A 20,251-nucleotide genomic window follows, 5' to 3' on the forward strand; every position below is an offset into this window, starting at 1 on the left:
CATCATCATCATCATCATCATCATCATCATCATCATCATCATCATCATCATCATCATCATCATCATCATCATCATCATCATCATCATCATCATCACCACCATCATCACCACCATAATCACCACCATCATCACCATCGCTATCACTTTACGCCTTATCTAGATCAGCCACATCACTTCCTACCTTCCATCCGATCGTTCTAATCTGGCCCAAACCTTCATCTGTCTCTAACTCCAACCAGCCTCAGTGATTCCCGTCCTCGGTATCACAAGGTCTTGCCTACAACGTTGGAGTTAACGATAATCAGTGGGGTGGCACTGGGTCTCAGAGTCGCCGTTGGCTTAGGCAAAGTGCTCGTAAAAGGTTCCCGACTTTGGCCGACAAGGAAGGAGCTTGATGAGCTTTGGCAGATAAATGCCGTCTTGAAGGAAACACTGGACGAAGGCAGGGAGAATGTGAAGGTCGGCTCGGAAGCCGACAACTTATTAGGACTATTTGACCTTTGCTACGAGGCTGCAGAAGAGACGGAAAAGATACTGCACAGGATAAGACCCAAGGACGGTAAATGGACAACTAAAGCTAGGTTTTACCTCGTTTTGAAAGGTCCATTGTTCTCTTACCGTCGGGGCAAGAGGGGTCATATGATGTCTGCGCATCGTAATGCTCTAACTCAGTGTCTTCAAATGTTGAACAGGTGAGTGACTAGTCAAGATTTTATTGCTACTTTATAAGCCCGGAGCCATTGCTAAGAGGCCTCGGCGACCAGGAAGCACGACTTGGAACTCGACGAGAAGATTGAGCAGCTCGTTAAAAACGGGCACGATACGACATTGTCACTCGAGGGTTTGGCGGCACAGATCAGTTCTCTGAGCGAGACGTCAACTCTCATAACGGACAAGGATCCTCTTCAGAAACAGATCTTGGAAACTCTAGAGAGGTTGGAGCAGACTGCCACCCTCATCCGTACCAAGTCTATTCTTGAACTTTTGCGGTCCCAAGAAGTTGGAGAGAGGTATAATTCGTTGAATAACGCACACGAGGGGACCTTCAGCTGGCTCTTGGGCACAGGTTCTACTGACGATGGTTCAGACCCTGAGAGTAGCTCAACCGGCCAGCCGGAGCAACGAGAGTCCTTACTACAAGAGAGAGAGGGGTTTATTCGTTGGCTAGAGACTGGGACTAAAATCTTTCATATCTCTGGAAAGCTAGGCTCGGGAAAGTCGACTTTGATGAAATTTATCTGTGAACATCCGGATACCCAAACTCATCTGAGTGCTTGGTGCAAAGGGACACCCGCGGGGGATCCCGCAGGGAAGAAACTAATACGTGGAAAATTTTTCTTCTGGAACGAGGGAAGTCGTACCCAGAAGAGTCGTCTTGGTTTCATTCGGGCGATTCTTTACTCGATCCTCACCCAGTCGCCCGAGCTAGAACCGTTGCTTTTTGGCTCCGCTCATGGCGAAGACGTTCTTGACTTCGACTATGCCTTCGGCCGACTAATGACACTCGACAACATATACGCCGACCACAGAATCGCCATTTTTATCGATGCGCTAGATGAGTGTGGCACTCGAACGGACCGTGAACAGTTGATCAAAGAACTGGAGGTCTGGGCTTCTTTGAGGCCACACGATCTCAAGATTTGTGTTTCAAGTCGTGAACCCAGCGATGTTGGGCGGGATTCCCAAGCTTACCCCCGAATCACACTCCAAAATCACAATCATCATGGAATCTTGAGCTTTGTACGGGATACACTAAGGATGAAAGATATTTATATTCAGAAGGCAGCGTTGTATCAAAGGAAAGCAATTGAAAAGCGCATTGCACGCGAGTCTGAGGGTATTTTCCTGTGGTCGAAGCTCGCCGTTGAAGGATTTCTCCGGAACATCGAATATGGATATGACCTGCAAGGCGCCCAGAGACAGATTGCGGCGCTCCCCAAAGACTTAGACAACCTTTTTACTAAAGTTGTTTCTAATATGGTCGCGGAGGGGTGTGTTGTGCCACTTGCACTGATTCGGGTGGTCGCATACTCGCCAAAACCATGGCCTTTGTTGCGCTTGTCCTTTCTGCCGGACTATCTCAACAACCGGAATTTTGCCGATCGCGACCTCCCATATGAGAGTAAGGACAACGTTGCTGAGCGAAGGGCGGCCGTCAACGCGTTGATACACGACTGTCAGGGATTGATCGAAGTACGTCCTTCTTTGGGTAAAGCGCCGGGCGACGATGTCGTAGTCATGGCTCATCGGTCGTTATATGAATACTTTGCGCGTGCTGAGAACGAGCGTACAGAGCCCACTCCGGGTTTTGAGGCGCTAGATTGCTTATGCCAGGCCTTTTTGGCCGAGCTAAGATTTATAAGACACGACAGACACGACATCGACAATTTCGACTCGCGGACTGTGATGAGAGTGATTCCAGCCCCAGGCGGACCATTATTTTTCGGCTCGGGATTTCCTTATCACATACGAGAGACTATGAGTCTCATGCAAGCTTTTGTGCAGCATCGCTGGCAACACGAGACAAAGTTCTACAAATTCCTGGCCTCCTTTGTTGACATCTATCAGCACATGGTTCCCGGCACCACGGACTCAAAATTTGAATTCTTTCTCCCCCTTGCTGGACGACCGGCACGCATTGAGAAGGTCTGCAATGACCTTTCATTATGTACTCAGGTACTGGCCGTGTGCAACGGTGTTCTCCCTTACCCAAAGCCTGATACCGGAGACTGGGTCCATACAATCATGGAGAACCTTCCTTTTGACATGCTAGTGAATTTGCTAATCACTGAGGCCGGGAATCCAGAGGCCGCTGTAGGATTGATTCAGCATGTCGAGTTGTATTTGGAGTACGGCCTACCGTTGAATGGGGAGACAAACTTGCCTCAGCCCCGAGCCAAACGGGTGTCGCATTGGTCTTCATTTTTGATCGACGCGCTAACCCGAGGCGAACGGTTGGGTGAACTCCGGAGGCTCCTCCCCGTCTTCGCCTTGCTTCTCTTACACGGTGGGGATCCACGAACAAGGTTCGAAGTTCGGCCGGATAGGCGTGAAAACGGGCGGGGGCTAGGGTACTTCTCGGAGGGGAATCACCGCGAGGATCTCTTCTTGGACCCCGTGACATTGATCATTGGAGGAGACCACGAGCACAGCACGGCACGGTGCGATTTCTGCAATACATACTGTGCTGGCACACTGGGGCAACTCCAAAGGCAATTTGGCAAGAGCTTCACCCTCACGCAGTTGCTGGAATATCTGTTCCCATTCAGAAAAGGTGCCATCGTTTGCGAGATGGCCAAATGGCAATTGACTCTCCCCGGGGATCTCCCCGCGGCCGAGGTGGCTGAGATGAGGCGCCAGCGGTTCGAATCGAAGGTCAAGAAGCAACTGCTCACGCCAGACGCCATCATAACATGTTTTGGGGGCAAGGACCTTGATTGAGAGGAAAAGGCATAGGGATTTAGGTTAGGCCTCATCCCCGGCCCCCCTTCTTTGTTGAGGCCCTTTGTTAGACTTCTTTTTGGTCTTTGCTGCGGGAGCGTTGAGCTAGCTGATAGTTGTGACGGCCATTCGGTTGTTTTTTGCTTTCATGCTGCTTTCCAAGAAGCCTTTATCATTTCGGGAGACTTGTATTTCTTTTCTTTGTTTTCTTATGTCGCTTCTTTCTTTCTTTCTTTTCCCCCCTTTCGCCTAATATCTTCCGGGCCATGCTGTTTCTCGGTAACCTCTTTCGGATATCATCGGTTCGAATATTGTCAACTTGTGAGGTATTAAGCGTATTGGGAGATTGATACAACAATAAAATGCCCCTCTCGGATCGGTGGATTGAGCACTGATGGCATGCAGGAGATGTACAAAATCTAGGGGTGTGGGTCACTTTCAAAGGGGCTCATTTATCACCAGGCAAGACGATCGTTGTGCTGGAGTCACAATGTATGTTTTTACAGCCTTACCGCCTACCGCCTTCGGTTCAGGGTCATTCTGCCATTCTCTGCCCATCAAAAGCACTACTACACACAAACTGCGTAGGGGGCAATGGCCCGGGTCCACCCCGCTCACATCAAGCTACCGAGTAACATGCGTGCAGCGGGGACAGAATCCGCTCGCATGGCACGAGATCTTTTATTTGCATTCGCAGTCGGCAACCTAATGTAGAGGGGGGTCAAGAATGTCGATATACGGGGTTCAGGGTGAGGCGTTGGCAATCATATGGTTGGTTATACTGGACAGTAGTTATATCTCAAACTCCCCCCCAACATTGCCTCTGGTCCGTGGGCCCTTTTGTCTTCCTGGCATCGTTGAACTGCCTTCTCAGAAGCGGTTGATTACACATGTATGTACGCCACGGCGAGGGGTAATACGAGGATCGCTTATCACCATATAGTTACTGTACCTGGGTTGATAGAAATGAACAGCACGGGCACCCGTTGACGTATAAGTATGGTAGAATGCTCCATCGTCGCCCATTCTCCAGGTCTGCATTAAATCCAAGCCTTGCATTCATAGTGAGTCGATTCGCCTGAAACTACCCTCTTCTCAAGCCAAAATGTCGAACCTAGCGCTGGTGGTGCATGGGTCCGAGCTCCGACAAGAGTCGATTGCCATCCCCTCGCCCGCCCCGCACCAAGTCCTCGTCCGTTTGTCTCACGTTGCTCAGAATCCGACCGACAGTGAGTAGTCTCCCTTCCCCCACCTTCGCATCTATCATACCTTGACTCTAGAGGTATCTCTACTGAAACCAAAATCCAGTCCAGGCCCTCGATGGAAAAGCCTTCGGGGATGGAGCCGTGCTCGGCTGCGATTTCGTCGGCGAGGTCGTGGCGTTGGGCGATGCCGTGACGCGATTTGCCAAGGGGGATGTCGTGGCAGCCTTGATCTGGGGTGGTGAGTCAACTTCTCTATCAAACCCTCTCGTTTCAGAGAGACCCACAAGACCTGGCAAGGGAGGCTGATTCGGGGCATCCGCAAAAACCAGGCGAAATTCCCGGTCTCGGCGGGTACAGTCACTACACGCTGGCCGACGAACGCATCGCCTTCAAGCTGCCTCCGGGGGATGGGATCTCCCGCGAGGAAGCGAGCACCGTGCCCCTGGCCGCCGCGACGGCATGGCTGGCTCTATTCGCCAAGGGGTGTCTGGATATTGATCGCGATCGGTGCCAGGGGAGGAGTGTGCTGGTCTGGGGTGGTAGCTGTGCGTGACCTCCCTCTTTCATAGCGAGCAAATCTTGACAGAGACCTTGTGCTTACTGATGCGTGGACTGACGACCATGGGTAGCGAGCGTCGGTCTATACACCGTCCAACTCGCCTCCCTGTACGGCCTCGAGGTAGTGACCACGTGCAGCCCGCGTCACGCCGATCTGGTCCGCGCGTCCGGCGCCGCGCACGTCTTCGACTACCGGGACGCGGACGTCGTCGACAAGATCCGCGCGGTGGCGCCCTCCCTGCACTACGTCTTCGACACGATCGGCAACGAAACCTCGTCCGTGATCGCCTCGCGGGCGGTCCAGGCCGGCGGCAATGTCTGCACCGTGCGGCCGGGCAAGACCTACAGTGAGAATGTCGCGCCGGGGGTCCAGGTGACGAGTGTGTTGGTGTTCATGGCGTTCCTGAAGGACCATTCGTATGGGCCGTATAAGTGGCCGGTGAGTCTGCTTGTTCTGTGTGGTTGCGGCAGGGGAGAATGGGTTTGAGGGGGCTGTTGTTTGTGGATCGATAGACTGATACTTTGTCGCTTTGGGGACGGCAGGCATCCCAGGAGGACCATGAGCTGGCCAGTGAGTTCTTCGACCTTGTGCCGGATCTACTGGCGTCGGGAAAGATTAAACCGAGTCGGCCGAAGGTGCTGGGAGGACTGGAGGCTGTGCCGGATGGGTTCCAGGAGTATCGGGATGGGAAGATTTCGGGGTATAAGATCGTCTATCGGATCTGATGGTACGTGAATCTAGGGTTGCAGAGAATAGTTGTAAACGGGAGTTGTAGATGGGAGAATATGCTCTGAGCTCTAGGGTCAAAGAAAGGCCAAGCGGCCAAGGGGAGGTTGAAAGATGAAGCCGAAGCAGAAAAAGCAAAAAACGACAGCAGTCGGATTTGAACCGACGCCTCCGAAGAGAATAGATTTCTAGTCTATCGCCTTAGACCGCTCGGCCATACTGTCTTGTGTGACAGGATCAATGACAATAGATAATATGCACCTACAATATAATAACATACCTTGAACTAACTTTTGATGTTTAATTTGACTTTAGCCGGCGCTCAGTTGGCGAGTGCGTGCCTACCCCGCAATGGTGATAACTTGAACTTACCAGCTTGTGACGGAAGATATCGAGCTTGGCTTGATGCGAATGAGCAGTGTCATGTGACGAGCCCTGAATCAGGCCTCGGCAGGCCACTCGACGACCCAAAAAGCAAGCAAGCAGTTCTATTCTATTGTAAGCAACGTGGAGGAGGACCAAATTCGAGCCCTTCTCTTGAGCGGGTCAAACAATTTTACGGGGTCGCTCTCCGTTTCAACCGGTGGTTCTGGATTTTCAACCTGAGCTATGTTCACTGGTTGTTCTACTTAGCCATCTCATAGTGTCGTGCAACATTTCTTCAAGCACCTATCAGCACCATAAAAGATGCTGCATCTATTGGTGAGGCCTTGCCTTGAATGTCACCCCAAATTTATGGATAGCTTAGTTCTAGCCTATGGTCTGAAGACTCAAGCTCGGAGAGAATTTTGACTCAGGATCGTCGTCCGTACCACTTTCACGTCCCCGGAACTCCAACCCAAACAACCGAGGGTGGTGATCCCCAGAATCGCAATGGTTGCCCGTTTGGGCGACTGCGAGGGCATGTGAACTGGTGGTGATGTCTCTTTTAATGGGCGCGCGTAGCCGCTGGATGTGATCTCGTCAATCAAGGAACACTACAGCCTGCGTCGTTACCATGCATTTCCAACAGTCGATCTCTCTCGTCCAATCCTGGTCTCTTTCGTTTTGGGCTCAGCTGCCTGAGCCTGTACGGACTGCCCTTGACCGTCATCCAGTCGTCCCGCTAGCCCTGAACTCTTTGCTCGCTATTGTTATCCTGCGGTATCTGAACCGCGCCCTCACATCGTGGTCACTGGGGAACTGCTCCGCCAACAGATGGGACCCGGATCGTGAGCTGGTCCTCATCACCGGTGGCAGCAGTGGCATCGGCCAGCAGGTCGTCCTCCAGTTAGCCGAGCGGGGCGTGAAGTGCATCATCCTCGACATCCAGGCACCTACCTATACTCTGCGTACCGAGCCCCTAGTCCTCATCGAATCTGCCCTCTGGCTAACATTCTTCTGCAGCCAAATCTGCTCATTTCTACAAGACGGACATCACGTCCACCGACGCGCTCCACGCCACCGCCGAGCAGGTGCGCGCCGACCACGGCCACCCGACGGTGCTCGTCAACAACGCCGGCGTGGGCCACGACGGGACCATCCTCGACGAGCCCGAGAGCAAGATCCGCCAGACCTTCGAGGTCAACACGCTGGCGCACTTCCTGACGGTGCGCGAGTTCCTGCCGGCCATGCTGGAGCGCAACCACGGGCATGTTGTCACGGTGGCGAGCATGGCCAGCTTCGTCGCGCTCGGCGAGATGGTGGACTACTGCTGCTCCAAGGCCAGTGCGCTGGCGTTCCACGAAGGCCTGGGCCAGGAGATTCGACACTGGTATAAGCGGCCTGGTGTGAAGACGAGGTATGCGGCTCTTCTTTGCTCATTTGATGTCTCCTTTTGTTTGTCGCGATTCTCCCTCGCATGGCTAATGACAACCTCGCGTGTAGCGTCATTCATCCGTATTGGGTCCGGACACCCATGATCCAGCAACTGACCGACGCTGGAGACTTGTTCAAGCAGCCGGTCATGACGGTGGAGCGTGTGGCTACGGCGATTACGCGCCAGGTGGTGTCGGGCAAGAGTGGGCAGGTCATTCTTCCTGAGGCTTACTCGGTTGCCAGCATGGTGCGGGCATTTCCGACATGGTTGCAGGAGCACGTACGAGGGCTCTCTTCGAAAGACATTCGACGGCTTCGGGAAGCGCAGAAGTGAGAACAAATTGCAGGCCAATTGCTGCGGTTAAGAGGGCCTGAAAGCGTCATTCCGATGTGTGGTCCAGAGGTGAGGTCCGTTTCGAAGAAGATCTTTGTGTGACCCAGATCCTTTGGCTAAATCGATCGACTATCTCCCGATCAGAAGGATATATGTTGCACGGGACTACTTGGGATAATATGCCCGCCATGGTAATTGTGAGTCTGTCTTGAGCTGTAAGGCAGGGTTTTCTCTTCTCCGCTGTCTCGACCAAGCCTCTATTTCCCTTCCTTTTTTTAATCGCTTTTTCGCAATAGTGAATAGTAATGAAGATCATATCTCACATAATCTGACCATCGGCGAAACCATACCAAGGCGGTGTCCGACCGGGGAAGGGATGGTCCGATGGATAAATAATCCATTCATTAATAACTATTGCTTGCTGAATGCTTCCTGATTGCTTAATCAGGGCATGATCGGTTCTTCGAGGTCCCGTCCGTGTCTTACCATGACGACAAGTTATCCGGTTTCGTCTCGCTCTTTCCCTGACTGACCCCCCGATTTAACTGGGGAATTTGTCAGTCACAACACTGTAGATTTTCTGTATTCTGTATTCTGTATGTTGTTCCATCAACTATCTTTCCACCCTTTCTGATGAGAAACTGTACCTGAAATATCCACACTCATTAAACTCGCCATGGCCAGTAATCACTATTCATTATCAGGAGATGATCTAAGCCGATACCCCGGAGCCACAACCACCCAACTTCCCAAAATCGACTTCGACGAACCCCTTCACCACGCCGGACCACCACCGCCCCCAGGCGCCGGCGAAGGGCCTCGCCGCAGCAAGAATGCGCCCGTGCTGGAGCATCGCTGGTACGACCCCCGGGGCTGGTCGACCCGCAGGCGCCTCCTCGTCGCCGCCGGCATCGCCATCGTCATCATCATCGCGGTAGTCGTCGGGGCCGTCGAGGGGACGAAGAGATCGAGCAGCTACCCGGACTACTCGCGCCTCGACTACGAACTGGTCGACACCTACGCGGGGGCCTCGTTCTTCGACCGCTTCGACTACTACTCGGGGGTCGACCCGACCGACGGCTTCGTGCAGTACGTCAACAAATCCACCGCGCAGTCCCTCAACCTGACGTACGTCACGGCGGACGCCGCGTCGGCGGTGCTGCGCGTCGACACGGCGGACCGCAACGCGAGCCACGGCCGCCGCTCCGTGCGCCTCGAGTCCACCACCAGCTACGACACGGGCCTCTTCGTCTTCGATATCCGGCACTCGCCCTACGGCTGCGGCCTGTGGCCTGCCCTGTGGCTGACCGACACCGTCAACTGGCCCGCCAACGGGGAGATCGACGTCGTCGAGACCAACAACCTCGCCACCGAGGGCAACGCCGTCACCCTGCACACGGATGGCGGCTGTAACATGAAGAACGTCAAGCGCAAGCAGACCGGCACATCCAATTTCGTGACCTGCGATAACAGCACGCACAGTAACGCCGGGTGCGGGGTGCAGGGCCCGCCCAGCACCTACGGGCAGGAGTTGAATGAGAACGGCGGCGGGGTATGTTGTTGCATCATTGCATCTTCCTTTCCTTCTGCCCGTCCCTTTCATTTTCCCCTAAGAAAGGAAGATGAACTAATGAATACCAACAGATCTACGCCCTCGAACTCCGCGACGCAGGCATCCGCACCTGGTTCTTCCCCCGCGCCGCCATCCCGGACGACATCACCTCCAGTATCGGTACCTCCAGCAACACCTCCAGCAACACCTCCAGCAACACCTCCACCGCCCCCGACCCGTCAACGTGGGGCACCCCCCTGGCCGACTTCCCCAGCACCCACTGCGACATCGCCGCCCACTTCCGCAACCAGAGCATCATCGCCAACATCGACCTGTGCGGCGAGCTCGGCGCCCAGAAGCAGTTCTACACCGACCTCTACCGCTGTCCCGGCCGGTGTGTGGATTTCGTGCGCACCCATCCGCACAATTTCACCCAGGCGTATTGGGAGTTCGCGGGGTTTTGGGTTTTCCGGGCGACGTAGTAGATCATATAGATTATAGATTTGACTGGATGTGTTATGTAGATATGTAGATAGACTGGGTTGGAGTGGTTTGGGACTAGCGGTTATGGTTTGAGACTCGCACGTTCGTTTTATGTTGAAGGGTTCAGTGCTTGCTGGATGAGCGCTTGAATTATGAGTATTCTCATGTCTGTGGAGAAAAGAGATATTGCTTGTTGGGGGGAGATGTGATGCTTTGAATGAAGTCTACTCACTACAATCGGTACCACCTGAAGTCAGATAGGTGGAAGTGAGGTGGCATTAGAACATCCGTATACTTATGCTTTACTGGGCGACAAAAGGCGCAACGTTCACGTCAACTCGTTCATACATCATAACGCACAACACGCGCATCAAATCACCCAATATCATACCCCGGGTAACTCGACCCCGCCGAGACCATCGTCGAGTATCCCGGCATGTACGCCCCCGGCCCCGCCCCCGCCATGTACGGCGCCGGCGACGAGATCAGGCGCCGCTGGATGGTCTCCGACAGCTGCTGCATCTCCTCGAACACGGGGTCGTCGCCCCATTTGCGTAGTCCGAACCGCAGGATGCAGTGGATATCTGACAGGCAGGCCGTCGCCCGCGCGTAGAAGTTGAGGCAGTCCTCGCCGTCGAGGACCAGCGCCGACGGCGTCTCCGGGGGCACCGCCGGTAGGACCGGCACCGAGGGGCTGAGCGGCAGGTCGTGGTTCTCGGTCAATTCCCGCGTCAGGCGGCGGATCGCCTGCAGCGCGCGGTGCATGTCCCAGAAGGTCAGGAAGGGGGACCAGGCCGGGTTGCGCAGCGCTTCTTGGATCTGGCCGAGGTACTGCATGCAGCGTTCGAAGAGGACGACGTTGCGGTACTCTCCGATCGCTGCCGGGGGTTCGTCATTAGGCGAAAGGATGATGACCACGGTGTAAAGGAGTTCCAGTTTGTAGAGGACGGGGAAGTGGCTGGGCGTGGTGTTGGGGGTTGCGTCGAACCATTCGTAGGCTTCTGCGCCGAGGGCCCAGGTGGATTTCGCGTACAGGGGGCAGGAGTCGTGGTCGTGGAAGTAGTTCCTTGAGTACGCTTCGGAAAGAATCTGCCGGATCTTGACCAGATGCCAGGCGGGTTCGGAGCTGCGCAGGAAGAGATGGCTCTGCTCGCTGAGCATGGAGCCTGCCGTGCTGGAGGGAAGGGCGACATTGACGGACTCGTCGGAGAAGGAGAATGGCCGTTCGAAAACGGTGCTGGCGCCTCTGTCGACGGAGTCAGTAACCTCTCCGTGCGTGTACGTGGGATTCAAACAAACCTGTCCAAAGAGTAGAGGCAGTGTAATATGCGACGACGCAGGTCTAGATGTTTGGTCGACGACTGGACTTCGACCGGAGGATCCTGGTGCAGACCGAGATCCACCATCACTCGAACAGCCATCCCGACCAAAAACCAACTCCGAAAATGTTTGAGGTCGTATAACGAGTATTGCGCGAGGAGCATAATGGCCTGGATCCCCTGGATGGATCCTGGACGCAGGACATCTTCCGCCCTTTGCAGCGCCTGAGTGACGTATGATAGCGCGTCCTGGTGGCTTTCATCGCCAATCTCGTATGATAAGGAGGCAGAGGAGGTGGCCAGGACTGTGTATAACATCCAGTGGTCGAACGGTTTGGCAAACCGACCGCCGGACTGATAGACCGCATCAACCGAGGTCCAGAAGCTTGTTTCGGCAAAGAATGGGAGTTGAATGTAGAGAGTGTCGAAGTAATGTTGAAGGAGGTGGGTGATCTCGTGGCGCGGTGGGAGTGGTCGTGAAGATTGTTTGGGTAATGGGTCGGCGAGGGAAAGTGATAAGAGAAGGTTGGCAAAGGAGGTGCTCGAAGTGATACCGTGGAAGTCTCTGGAGGTGGCGTTCACAGACCTGTCGATGAGGAGGTGGTTAGTCAGTGGGTGGGTGGATTGCATTGGAAGACGACGCACAAGAATCCAAAATCCCCAACCAGATCATCAATATCCGAGACTTCTTTGTTGGGACCCTGGACCGCCGATTCCGACGATGTTATCGAGGTGATCGAGTTCTGGTGCGCAATCCCCCTATTGTCGACGGACAGCGAGGTCTTCAGATGGCGGAGCTCCGCGATCTTCTTCTCCAGCCTTTCGCAGTACCCCTCTAGGGAAGCAACATAACTTCTTTCTTTGCCTCGAGCAAACTCGTCGCTTGCGCCGGAGCAGGTGTCGGACTTGCCCACCCTTTCACATGCGGAGCAGGCAGGAAGCTTCCCGTCGCACTTGATCTTGGCGGTTCGACATCGTGAGCAAGCAGCGACCGGCCGACTAACTTTGAGGAGTGGCTTGTCAAGGAATAGCGTAGCCGACATCTTATCCGTACATGTTACACCGATGATATGACGGAGAGCAGGAGGTCTTGGAGAGAAGGATCGGGTCGAGTATATAGTCTGCTGCGAGAGCCACCCTGATGATAAAGCAAGGGTGAGCGGCGTTACACAGGTTGAATAGCTGGATTGGCGATACTTACCTAGAAAGCTCGAGTAAGGGCCGACTGATGCAGTGCCCTATTTGAAACGAGAGAAGTCCATGTATGGGGTGACAATATGAGGCGTCAGTTGTCCGATTAGTTGGCAGACAATCAACCATTAAGAGACACCGATAAGACATGGATTGGCATGATCGAGGGCGGCGACCGTCAAAGACAGACCAGCGCAGTGTTTGCAGTGTTTGCAGTGTTTGCATGGGGGGTCATGTGATGGCGTGCTTGCACGGGTGCACCTCGACCCTTGCGGGGAAGTCCTCGTATCAGCCGGAGCCTGGAGACATGCTCCACACACTTCTTTGTTCAAAAGAACCGAGCTGGAGAATTGATGAGGATACCGGAGTTATCAGACAGTCTTTCCACTTTACGGAGTACAGGATTAGTAATGCCTGGTCCCTGAGGCATCATCCTCTTTCACGGGCTGTGGCCCAGCGGGAAATCGTTCCCTTTCGGTTCTCGGAGGATTGCCGAGGCACTCATTGGCCGCGGTGGCTTGGAGTGGAACAGCTTCTCCCCGCCTCGAGATCAAAGCCTGCCTATCAGACATTCTCCATCACTTCCCCAGAACAATCCCCCAGCCCAGACAAGCCTATAACGACACTAGTGAATCGCTCCTCGCTAGTCAGTGCGGTGTGTGACTGCCATCCATCGTCTCCACCAATTCCTGTTCGCTGTTCCTTCGTCATTCGTTTTCTGCTCCATTACAACACATTCGGTGCCCTTAAGAGAATCATGCGCGCTCTCACCAAGTCTACACCGGACACTGGGTGATCAAATATTTCACTCCCGGCATCATTCTTAATCGCCACACTACTACTAGAACGCAGAATCCAAAGCGACCCCGCCGTTCCTCCCTCCATAAATTCTGCGCAAACCCGACCGGCAGATTCTACCACCATGCAGCCTCACCAGCTGGAGAAGCCTAAGAGAGCCCCTCGAAAGCACGTCACCACGGCCTGTGTCGCTTGTCGAGAGAGTAAAATCAGAGTCAGTGATTCCGACACCGTCTCAAAAAAACGAAACTCCTAGGTTCAATTACGCATGCGCTGACGATTTGCTGGTTAGTGTGACGGCTCTACTCCGCATTGCCAAAATTGCCAAAGGAAAGGGAAGGAATGCAAATATCAGCATGGAGATGACAAACGCAAGTATGTCCTCCTCAGGCGCTCATCACACTTCGTTCACATCACAAGGCTTGGGTACATGTCATGCACCCATCATATTGGGGGGCGGAGAGAAAGATGGATCACTTCTTAGCGCTGGGACAGACACACAGAATTATCGTTCTTCCGATACTGTAGCCTGGTCGAGCTGACCATTTCTATTATCAGAGTATCCTTACGTGCTGCGACAGAGCTTTTCTCTGCCAGGATTGATCAACTATGCCAGTTCATTCACGATCACGGTCTCGAGCCTCCCCCGATGAAGGAGGAGGATGAGTCGGGTATGAACAGAGTCCTCGACACTCTTCAAATCCCTCGCGCGTCTACGAAGACCGGCAATTCACTCGCAGTCAATGCGCAGAGCGCGTCGACTCTACCGAATACTACTGATTCCCCTGCTCAATCCACAACCTCCCCTTTGTCGACATCAAATCGCCAGCTCGAGATCGAGAGTGCACCTGCAGTTTCACCGTCCTCACAAAGCATAATTCCTCACCAATCGTCTCTACCCGTTACCGATATCACTCGGGAGGCCATGGCTCAGTCCAATGTCAACTTGGGACTGTCCAGTAACATGAAGACTGCATCGAATTGGGGGTTTACTCTTCCAACAGCGGAAAGCCTGGATGCGCTCTATGCCAACATAGACGGCAGATCGAACGGGTCGCAAGACACCAGCCTGAGTCCGGAAAGCCTGCAATTGTCGCAAGACATAGCTCAGCAACCCGGTGTATTGTTGAATCTGGGTTGGAATGATAAGGATGTGGATTCGAACAGCGGCGAGGAAGATGAAGCTGAGAAGGATGTCATTGAGCAGATCTCGCACCGCATTGGGACCCTCAAGCTTTCGGGTGATGGTCACCTACGATTCTTCGGCGCGACCTCAAATCTCAACCTGGTTGATGTTTCGGCTACACAACAGCATCAACGTCCAGATGCCCGTACAGTCCGTCATGATGGTCAAGATATTCTAAACCATCTGCGTGTAGGCCAGCCTGTCAGTCAAGCGCTGGAGGATCATCTAGTCGAGCTTTACTTCACCTGGCAGAATCCCAGTACCTATGTGGTTGACAAGGAAATGTATTTGAACGCTCGGTCGGAATGGAGAAACGACTTGATAGATACACCATTCTATTCGGAAGTTCTCACCAATGCTATGTATGATTGCTCTTTGGGTTGCCGTCGCGACGTATTGCTGATTATACTAGGTGCGCGATCGGAAGTGCCTTCGAAGCCCGATACCACCCCACCTTCATCACATTTCCGAAGTCGCTCTCGGAGTTCTTCGCAGACAGGGCGAAAGCTCTCCTGGAGATCGAACTGGATTCTCCCTGCGTTGCTACGGTTCAGGCCCTTGTTATACTGAGTTCCCACGAGGGCTCATCGAACCGTGATGCTAGAGGTTGGCTTTACAGTGGTATGTTGACCGCACGAGAAGAAAGAACACCAGTCTGACATAAGTAGGAATGTCGATGAGGCTTGCCTTTGACCTTGGATTGCATCTCGACATGACACCCTACGTGGAGAAAGGCGACATCAGTGTCCACGAAGCCGATGTCCGTAAGGTAGCGTTCTGGGGAAGCTACACTGCAGACCAGTAAGTGATTCTGATCCTCGAGTCGAGGTACTGGTCTAACATTCTTGGCAGCTTCTGGGGATTTTACCTCGGAAGACCATTCCGCATGAGTACCGGAGATATCACAGTTCCCAAGCCCGCCTCCGACTTGGGTGCTGAGAAGGAAGCTATGTGGTATCCTTATGGTCTTTCAAACAAGTCAGAAGCACTTGAGGGTGGGCTGAAGAATCCCAACGAGTTGATCAGCCGCCAGTTCGCTGTGCTGTGGGAGATCATCTCCCCGGTTGGCCACATTTTGTAAGCTGCCGGTACCGTACGATTGCACAAGTCACTGACTCGGGCTAGATATGGATGCTCACATATATCCCGCCATGACCTCCAGAGACTGTGCCACCGTGTCACAGATGATCTATTCGCCTGGAAGGCAAATCTACCTTCCAACTTAGATATCGACATCGCAAATGATGCCATCCCCAAATTGCCCCATCTCCTGGTATTACAGTAAGAGCTTTTCTTCTTGCTCGCTTCAAGTTGAACAGGTACTAAATCTTTCTGCGCAGCATGCAATATCACCAAATAGTCATCTTTACCCACCGCCCCTGGGTGTCGAAAAGCTACATTCAGCCGCGTAGCCCCCGCCAGGGGCCCGGCTACCATCATGCGCGACGAATGTGCATCGAGTCTTCTACGGCCATCGCACAACTTCTCCACATCTATGAGAAATACTATACCTTTCGTCGCATGAATAGCCAGGTTGTGGCTATGATATTCAGCGCTGCGCTGATTCTTCTCTACGTTACCATCTCGAATTCCCGACAAGGTAGCGACAACGGCAACAATGCCGAAATGGTCGCCTACCTGAATCTTTGCTTCCGTGCCCTCGATGAAATCGGTCAGTCGTTTGAGAACGCGAAGCGCACGAGGGACTTTCTCGTCAGTCTTCAGCGGCGTTGGCAAGCACATATGCGTCGCTCGGGGTCTGCCGTCAAGCGGCAGATGAGCCACCGAACACCGTCGCAGAAACCTATGGGACGAACAAGGGAAGCGGACGTGTCGAGGAAGAAATCGCGGACCACGGCGGCTCGGAACCAGGCCGCCATGCCTCTCTCGCTGCCAACAGCGCATTCACTCACCGCTGCCGGTTTGCCATTCGGCAAACCGCAGGTTATGACTCGGGCAGCCCAGCATCAGCCACCAGTGGATCCTGCCCAGCAATCCATCGCGGTTCAACCAGGGGATTTCGACTGGATCCGCGATTCGGACCTGCAGCTGCTTTCTGACAATCTTGGCGAGGACGGTTTTCCACCCCTTGGGAACACAAACTTGTATGCCGAGGACACCGCCCTGCCCTCGCTCAACGACATCGAATCTTGGTGGGATTCACCGGAGGGGAACACATTTGGGGGACCTTCGTTATGACCATAGACTAGATATGATTTGAAGATTTAATCCGTAATCTCTTTTTAACCTCAAGCTCCATTTTTCAGCGATGCCTTTATGCAGATAGAATATCTCACATGTTCTCCAAAAGAGTTGACACGATGGCCATGGCATGAAAGCCTATTAGAAAAGCATGTCGCTAGATCCCGTTTAAGATATCCCGCGAGAACCAGCAACGAAGCAATCGAGAGGACTTCACAATCGAGGGTAATAGTAAAGCGGCGCGTCAATCGGGCTCGAGGTAGGACAAAGACAGGTCCAGAGCTACTCCGTATACGAGCAGCGCAGATCGGTAGTTTGTAGTTTAGTACCCGGCATGGAAAGCAGCGGAAATTGGCGGGCGGGGGAGATTTCGGAAGTGGCGCCGCGGAACCCTTCCGTCCCCGCACAGCCCAGCGGTCCGTGTGCGGCAGCCCAGCATTCGGCCGTGATGACATAGGGTAGTATAACTAGGGAAGGCATACATCTGCACCTTACTTGTAAGGATCTGTAATGGAAGCCGCTTCACAAGGTGTGCGACCACCATCGCGATGAGTTCCGATGACTTGCAGGAAGTAAGAATGCTGCGGATGAGAAGGATGTGAATGCAGCGAGACAAGTAATCTATACCTAGCGGGACATTGTTCCAGATGAACTTGGAACCTTACCCTTATACAGTATACACTATTGAGAACCCAGTCAAACCTTTCCTGCTCGGTCGTGTGACGATTTGAGTCAAAGTAATCCCGCATCTCCGCGCCTACCCTCTATTGCAATCTCCTGGAACCGTAGATATATATACGAGCCATATACGGGGTACAGCAGCCCCCCGCCCTTCCACCACACACATCAGAATACCCACTGCACACATCTCAAACCCTTCAATGTACTCTACTCCAACCCTCAAAACCACACACACCACCCATCAATACCATACCACAGACCCGAAAGAAATGCCCGAAATAACCCTGTACACCTACTTCCGCTCCTCCTGCTCCGCCCGCCTGCGCATCGCCCTGCACCTCAAATCCCTCCCCTACACGCCCGTCTACCTCAACCTGCTCGACGGCGCCCAGCGATCCCCGGACAACCTCGCCCGCAACCCGTCCGGCACCGTGCCCACCCTCCTCATCGCCCCGTCCCCGGGTTCCGCCCCCGCGGACGATCCCCCCCAGGACACTATCAAGATCACCCAATCCCTCGCCGCGCTGGAATACCTCGACGAGGCCTTCCCAGATACCTACCCCCTGCTCCCGCGCGACCCCGCCAAACGGGCACTGGCCCGCACCCTGGCCCAGATTATCGCGTGCGATGTGCAGCCCGTTACGAATCTGAAGGTGTTGAAGCGCGTGGCGCCGTTGGGGGTGGATCGCGCGGAGTGGTCGAGGGGGGTGATTGTGGATGGGCTGAGGGCGTATGAGACCATTATCAAGGAGGAGGGGGTGGGTGGGGCGTATAGTGTGGGCGATGAGGTGACGGTTGCGGATGTGTGTTTGGTGCCGGCGGTTTGGGGCGCGGAGAGGGTGGGTGTTGATGTTGCCGGGGCGTTTCCGGTGGTGGCCGGGGTGGTGGAGAGGTTGGAGGGGTTGGATGCGGTGAGGAGGGCGCATTGGGCCAGGCAGGGGGATACACCTGCGGACTTGCGGGTGGAGTAGATTGTTTGGTTGTGTATCTACGTTGGGGGTCGATTGTTTGGTTTGCTGGAGGGTAGGGCACATTGTTTCAATTTTATCTGTACGGTACGCAAATAAAACTACCTAGGCTGCTAGGTTACTCGGGAAAAGAAGCTAATCAAAGTTCAACTGAGGCGCAGCAAGGATCTTGCCTACGCAATCGCCAAACCCAACATAATTCCCCTCCGTGCCTGCTTTCCCGCGCAGAACCACCGTGTCGCCGTCCTCCAAGAAGATCCGGTCCGAGCCATCCGCCAGCTGGATCGGGTTCTTCCCCTTCGTCTGCTCGATCAGACTGCCCTCCATGCCGGGCTCCGGGCCGGAGATGGTGCCGCTGCCCAGCAGATCGCCCGTCCGCAGGTTGCAGCCCGTGATCGTGTGGTGCGCCAGCATCTGCGGGAAGGAGAAGATGAGGTTCTTGGCGTTGCTGCGCGAGATGGTCGTCGGCTTGCCCCCCTCGTTGGTAAGCTCGAACTCCAGCGGGATGTCGAAGACGTTGTCCGCGCGCTTCTCGCGCAGGTACGGCAGCACGTTCTGGTTGTTCTCGGGCTCCAGGCTGGCGGTGCGGAAGGGCTCCAGCGCGTCCAGCAGCACCACCCACGGCGAGATGGTCGTCGCCCAGTTCTTGGCGTTGAACGGCCCCAGCGGCACGTACTCCCACGCCTGGATGTCCCGCGCCGACCAGTCGTTCATCAGCACCACCCCGAAGATGTGGTCCTCGGCTTCCTGTACGGAGACCGGCTGGCCCAGCTCGTTGGGCCGGCTGACGAACGCGGCCAGCTCCAGCTCGATGTCCAGCCGCTTGCAGGTGGTGAACGTCGGCACCTTGGGCACCGCGGTGGGGTTGGCCAGGATCTGGCCGTTGGGGCGGTGGATCGGGGTGCCCGAGGGCACGATGGAGGAGGCGCGGCCGTGGTACGCCACGGGCAGGTGCTTGTAGTTGGGCTGCAGCGCGTTGTCGGGTCCCCGCAGGAGCACTCCCAGCGTGTAGGCGTGGTTCAGACCCGCGTAGAAGTCCGTGTAGTCGCCGATCTGCATCGGCAGGTGGTTGGTCACTTCTGACAGGGGCAGCAGGGCCTCCTGCTGCAGCGACGCATTGTCTTTGAGGATCTGGGGGAAGGGGGTGTCGGCGCGGAAGATCGACTGGATGTACTCGCGAACCTGGCGATGCACTGGCCGTCCCAATGCTGCGAATGCGTTCAGCGTGGGTTGGTCGAAGACATTGAGGTGGGGCTCGAAAGAGGGCAGCTGGGCGAACCCGCCCGACGAGGCGAAGGCATTCAGGTTCAAGGCGTAGTCGCCGATCGCAATGGCAGGGACCCGCGAGGCAGCTTTGGCTGTGGAGATGATTCCGAAGGGGATGTTCGCCAACGAAAAGGGCGAGTTCTTGGGGATTTGTAACCACGAAGCCATGTTGTGTGATGGAGGGAAAGGCTGAGAGGATACTGAAAGGTGGAAGAGGAGAGAGAGATGATGACTGGAGAAAAGATGGAAGGCAGACGAGCAAGCAAGAAGTATGTTATGTCTTCATGCGACGGATGAATCGCGGGGTTGAGCGCCCCACCTGCGGAATTCACTCCGTCTCCGCTTATCCCCGGCAATTCCATTCCGCGTCTTTCCTGCTGCATTTCCGCTGCCATCTTCCTTTCCACCCTCGTTTCCCGCTGAAGATTACGTCCATTAACGTCCATTATTATTAGTAACTTCGCAATATGCTGGATATGTCTACTCTTCAACTCTTTGTGCTGAAAGATTGCTCAATCTAGTCGAAGGCTGCAGCATCTTCCC

The 20,251-nt window shown here is 54.5% G+C and overlaps 9 protein-coding genes and 1 non-coding gene across 10 annotated transcripts; 7 read left to right on the forward strand and 3 right to left on the reverse strand.

Moving 5' to 3' along the window:
- Positions 1–681: 681 nt before the first annotated feature.
- Positions 682–3,441, forward strand: BO66DRAFT_470569 (uncharacterized protein; the record flags this gene model as incomplete). Its single annotated transcript, XM_025652801.1, has 2 exons — positions 682–692; positions 765–3,441. 2 exons carry the CDS (start codon positions 682–684, stop codon positions 3,439–3,441), a joined length of 2,688 nt encoding a protein of 895 aa, XP_025505252.1.
- A 618-nt stretch (positions 3,442–4,059) lies between these two features.
- On the forward strand, positions 4,060–6,131 carry BO66DRAFT_390976 (zinc-binding alcohol dehydrogenase family protein). Its single transcript, XM_025647146.1, has 5 exons — positions 4,060–4,670; positions 4,750–4,884; positions 4,976–5,191; positions 5,276–5,643; positions 5,748–6,131. Exons 1-5 carry the CDS (start codon positions 4,547–4,549, stop codon positions 5,928–5,930), a joined length of 1,026 nt encoding a protein of 341 aa, XP_025505253.1. The 5' UTR covers positions 4,060–4,546; the 3' UTR covers positions 5,931–6,131.
- BO66DRAFT_t130 lies at positions 6,074–6,155 on the reverse strand. Its single transcript has one exon. It is a non-coding gene; the product is annotated as a tRNA-Ser (tRNA).
- A 773-nt stretch (positions 6,156–6,928) lies between these two features.
- BO66DRAFT_371941 (SDR family oxidoreductase) lies at positions 6,929–8,302 on the forward strand (the record flags this gene model as incomplete). The annotated part of the gene is made up of 3 exons (XM_025645477.1): positions 6,929–7,262; positions 7,318–7,711; positions 7,798–8,302. The coding sequence occupies 3 exons, from the start codon at positions 6,929–6,931 to the stop codon at positions 8,060–8,062; spliced, it is 993 nt and encodes a 330-aa protein (XP_025505254.1). The 3' UTR covers positions 8,063–8,302.
- A 387-nt stretch (positions 8,303–8,689) lies between these two features.
- Positions 8,690–10,096, forward strand: BO66DRAFT_419699 (glycoside hydrolase family 16 protein; the record flags this gene model as incomplete). The annotated part of the gene is made up of 2 exons (XM_025649827.1): positions 8,690–9,614; positions 9,707–10,096. Exons 1-2 carry the CDS (start codon positions 8,739–8,741, stop codon positions 10,094–10,096), a joined length of 1,266 nt encoding a protein of 421 aa, XP_025505255.1. The 5' UTR covers positions 8,690–8,738.
- Positions 10,097–10,472: 376 nt separating this feature from the next.
- BO66DRAFT_437454 (Zn(II)2Cys6 transcription factor) lies at positions 10,473–12,459 on the reverse strand (the record flags this gene model as incomplete). The annotated part of the gene is made up of 3 exons (XM_025650999.1): positions 10,473–11,343; positions 11,397–12,002; positions 12,062–12,459. The coding sequence occupies 3 exons, from the start codon at positions 12,457–12,459 to the stop codon at positions 10,473–10,475; spliced, it is 1,875 nt and encodes a 624-aa protein (XP_025505256.1).
- An 895-nt stretch (positions 12,460–13,354) lies between these two features.
- On the forward strand, positions 13,355–13,972 carry BO66DRAFT_57178 (Zn(II)2Cys6 transcription factor domain-containing protein). The gene is made up of 2 exons (XM_025653415.1): positions 13,355–13,619; positions 13,698–13,972. Exons 1-2 carry the CDS (start codon positions 13,530–13,532, stop codon positions 13,887–13,889), a joined length of 282 nt encoding a protein of 93 aa, XP_025505257.1. The 5' UTR covers positions 13,355–13,529; the 3' UTR covers positions 13,890–13,972.
- An 82-nt stretch (positions 13,973–14,054) lies between these two features.
- Positions 14,055–16,790, forward strand: BO66DRAFT_437455 (transcription factor domain-containing protein; the record flags this gene model as incomplete). The annotated part of the gene is made up of 6 exons (XM_025651000.1): positions 14,055–14,953; positions 15,004–15,212; positions 15,260–15,392; positions 15,444–15,668; positions 15,717–15,872; positions 15,932–16,790. The coding sequence occupies 6 exons, from the start codon at positions 14,055–14,057 to the stop codon at positions 16,788–16,790; spliced, it is 2,481 nt and encodes an 826-aa protein (XP_025505258.1).
- A 953-nt stretch (positions 16,791–17,743) lies between these two features.
- Positions 17,744–18,445, forward strand: maiA (maleylacetoacetate isomerase MaiA; the record flags this gene model as incomplete). The annotated part of the gene is made up of 1 exon (XM_025645478.1): positions 17,744–18,445. One exon carries the CDS (start codon positions 17,744–17,746, stop codon positions 18,443–18,445), a length of 702 nt encoding a protein of 233 aa, XP_025505259.1.
- A 66-nt stretch (positions 18,446–18,511) lies between these two features.
- Positions 18,512–20,083, reverse strand: fahA (fumarylacetoacetate hydrolase FahA). The gene has a single exon (XM_025653416.1). The coding sequence runs from the start codon at positions 19,874–19,876 to the stop codon at positions 18,578–18,580; it is 1,299 nt and encodes a 432-aa protein (XP_025505260.1). The 5' UTR covers positions 19,877–20,083; the 3' UTR covers positions 18,512–18,577.
- Positions 20,084–20,251: the final 168 nt, after the last annotated feature.

This window comes from Aspergillus aculeatinus, assembly GCF_003184765.1.
Source record: "Aspergillus aculeatinus CBS 121060 unplaced genomic scaffold BO66scaffold_17, whole genome shotgun sequence".
Taxonomy (NCBI): domain Eukaryota; kingdom Fungi; phylum Ascomycota; class Eurotiomycetes; order Eurotiales; family Aspergillaceae; genus Aspergillus; species Aspergillus aculeatinus.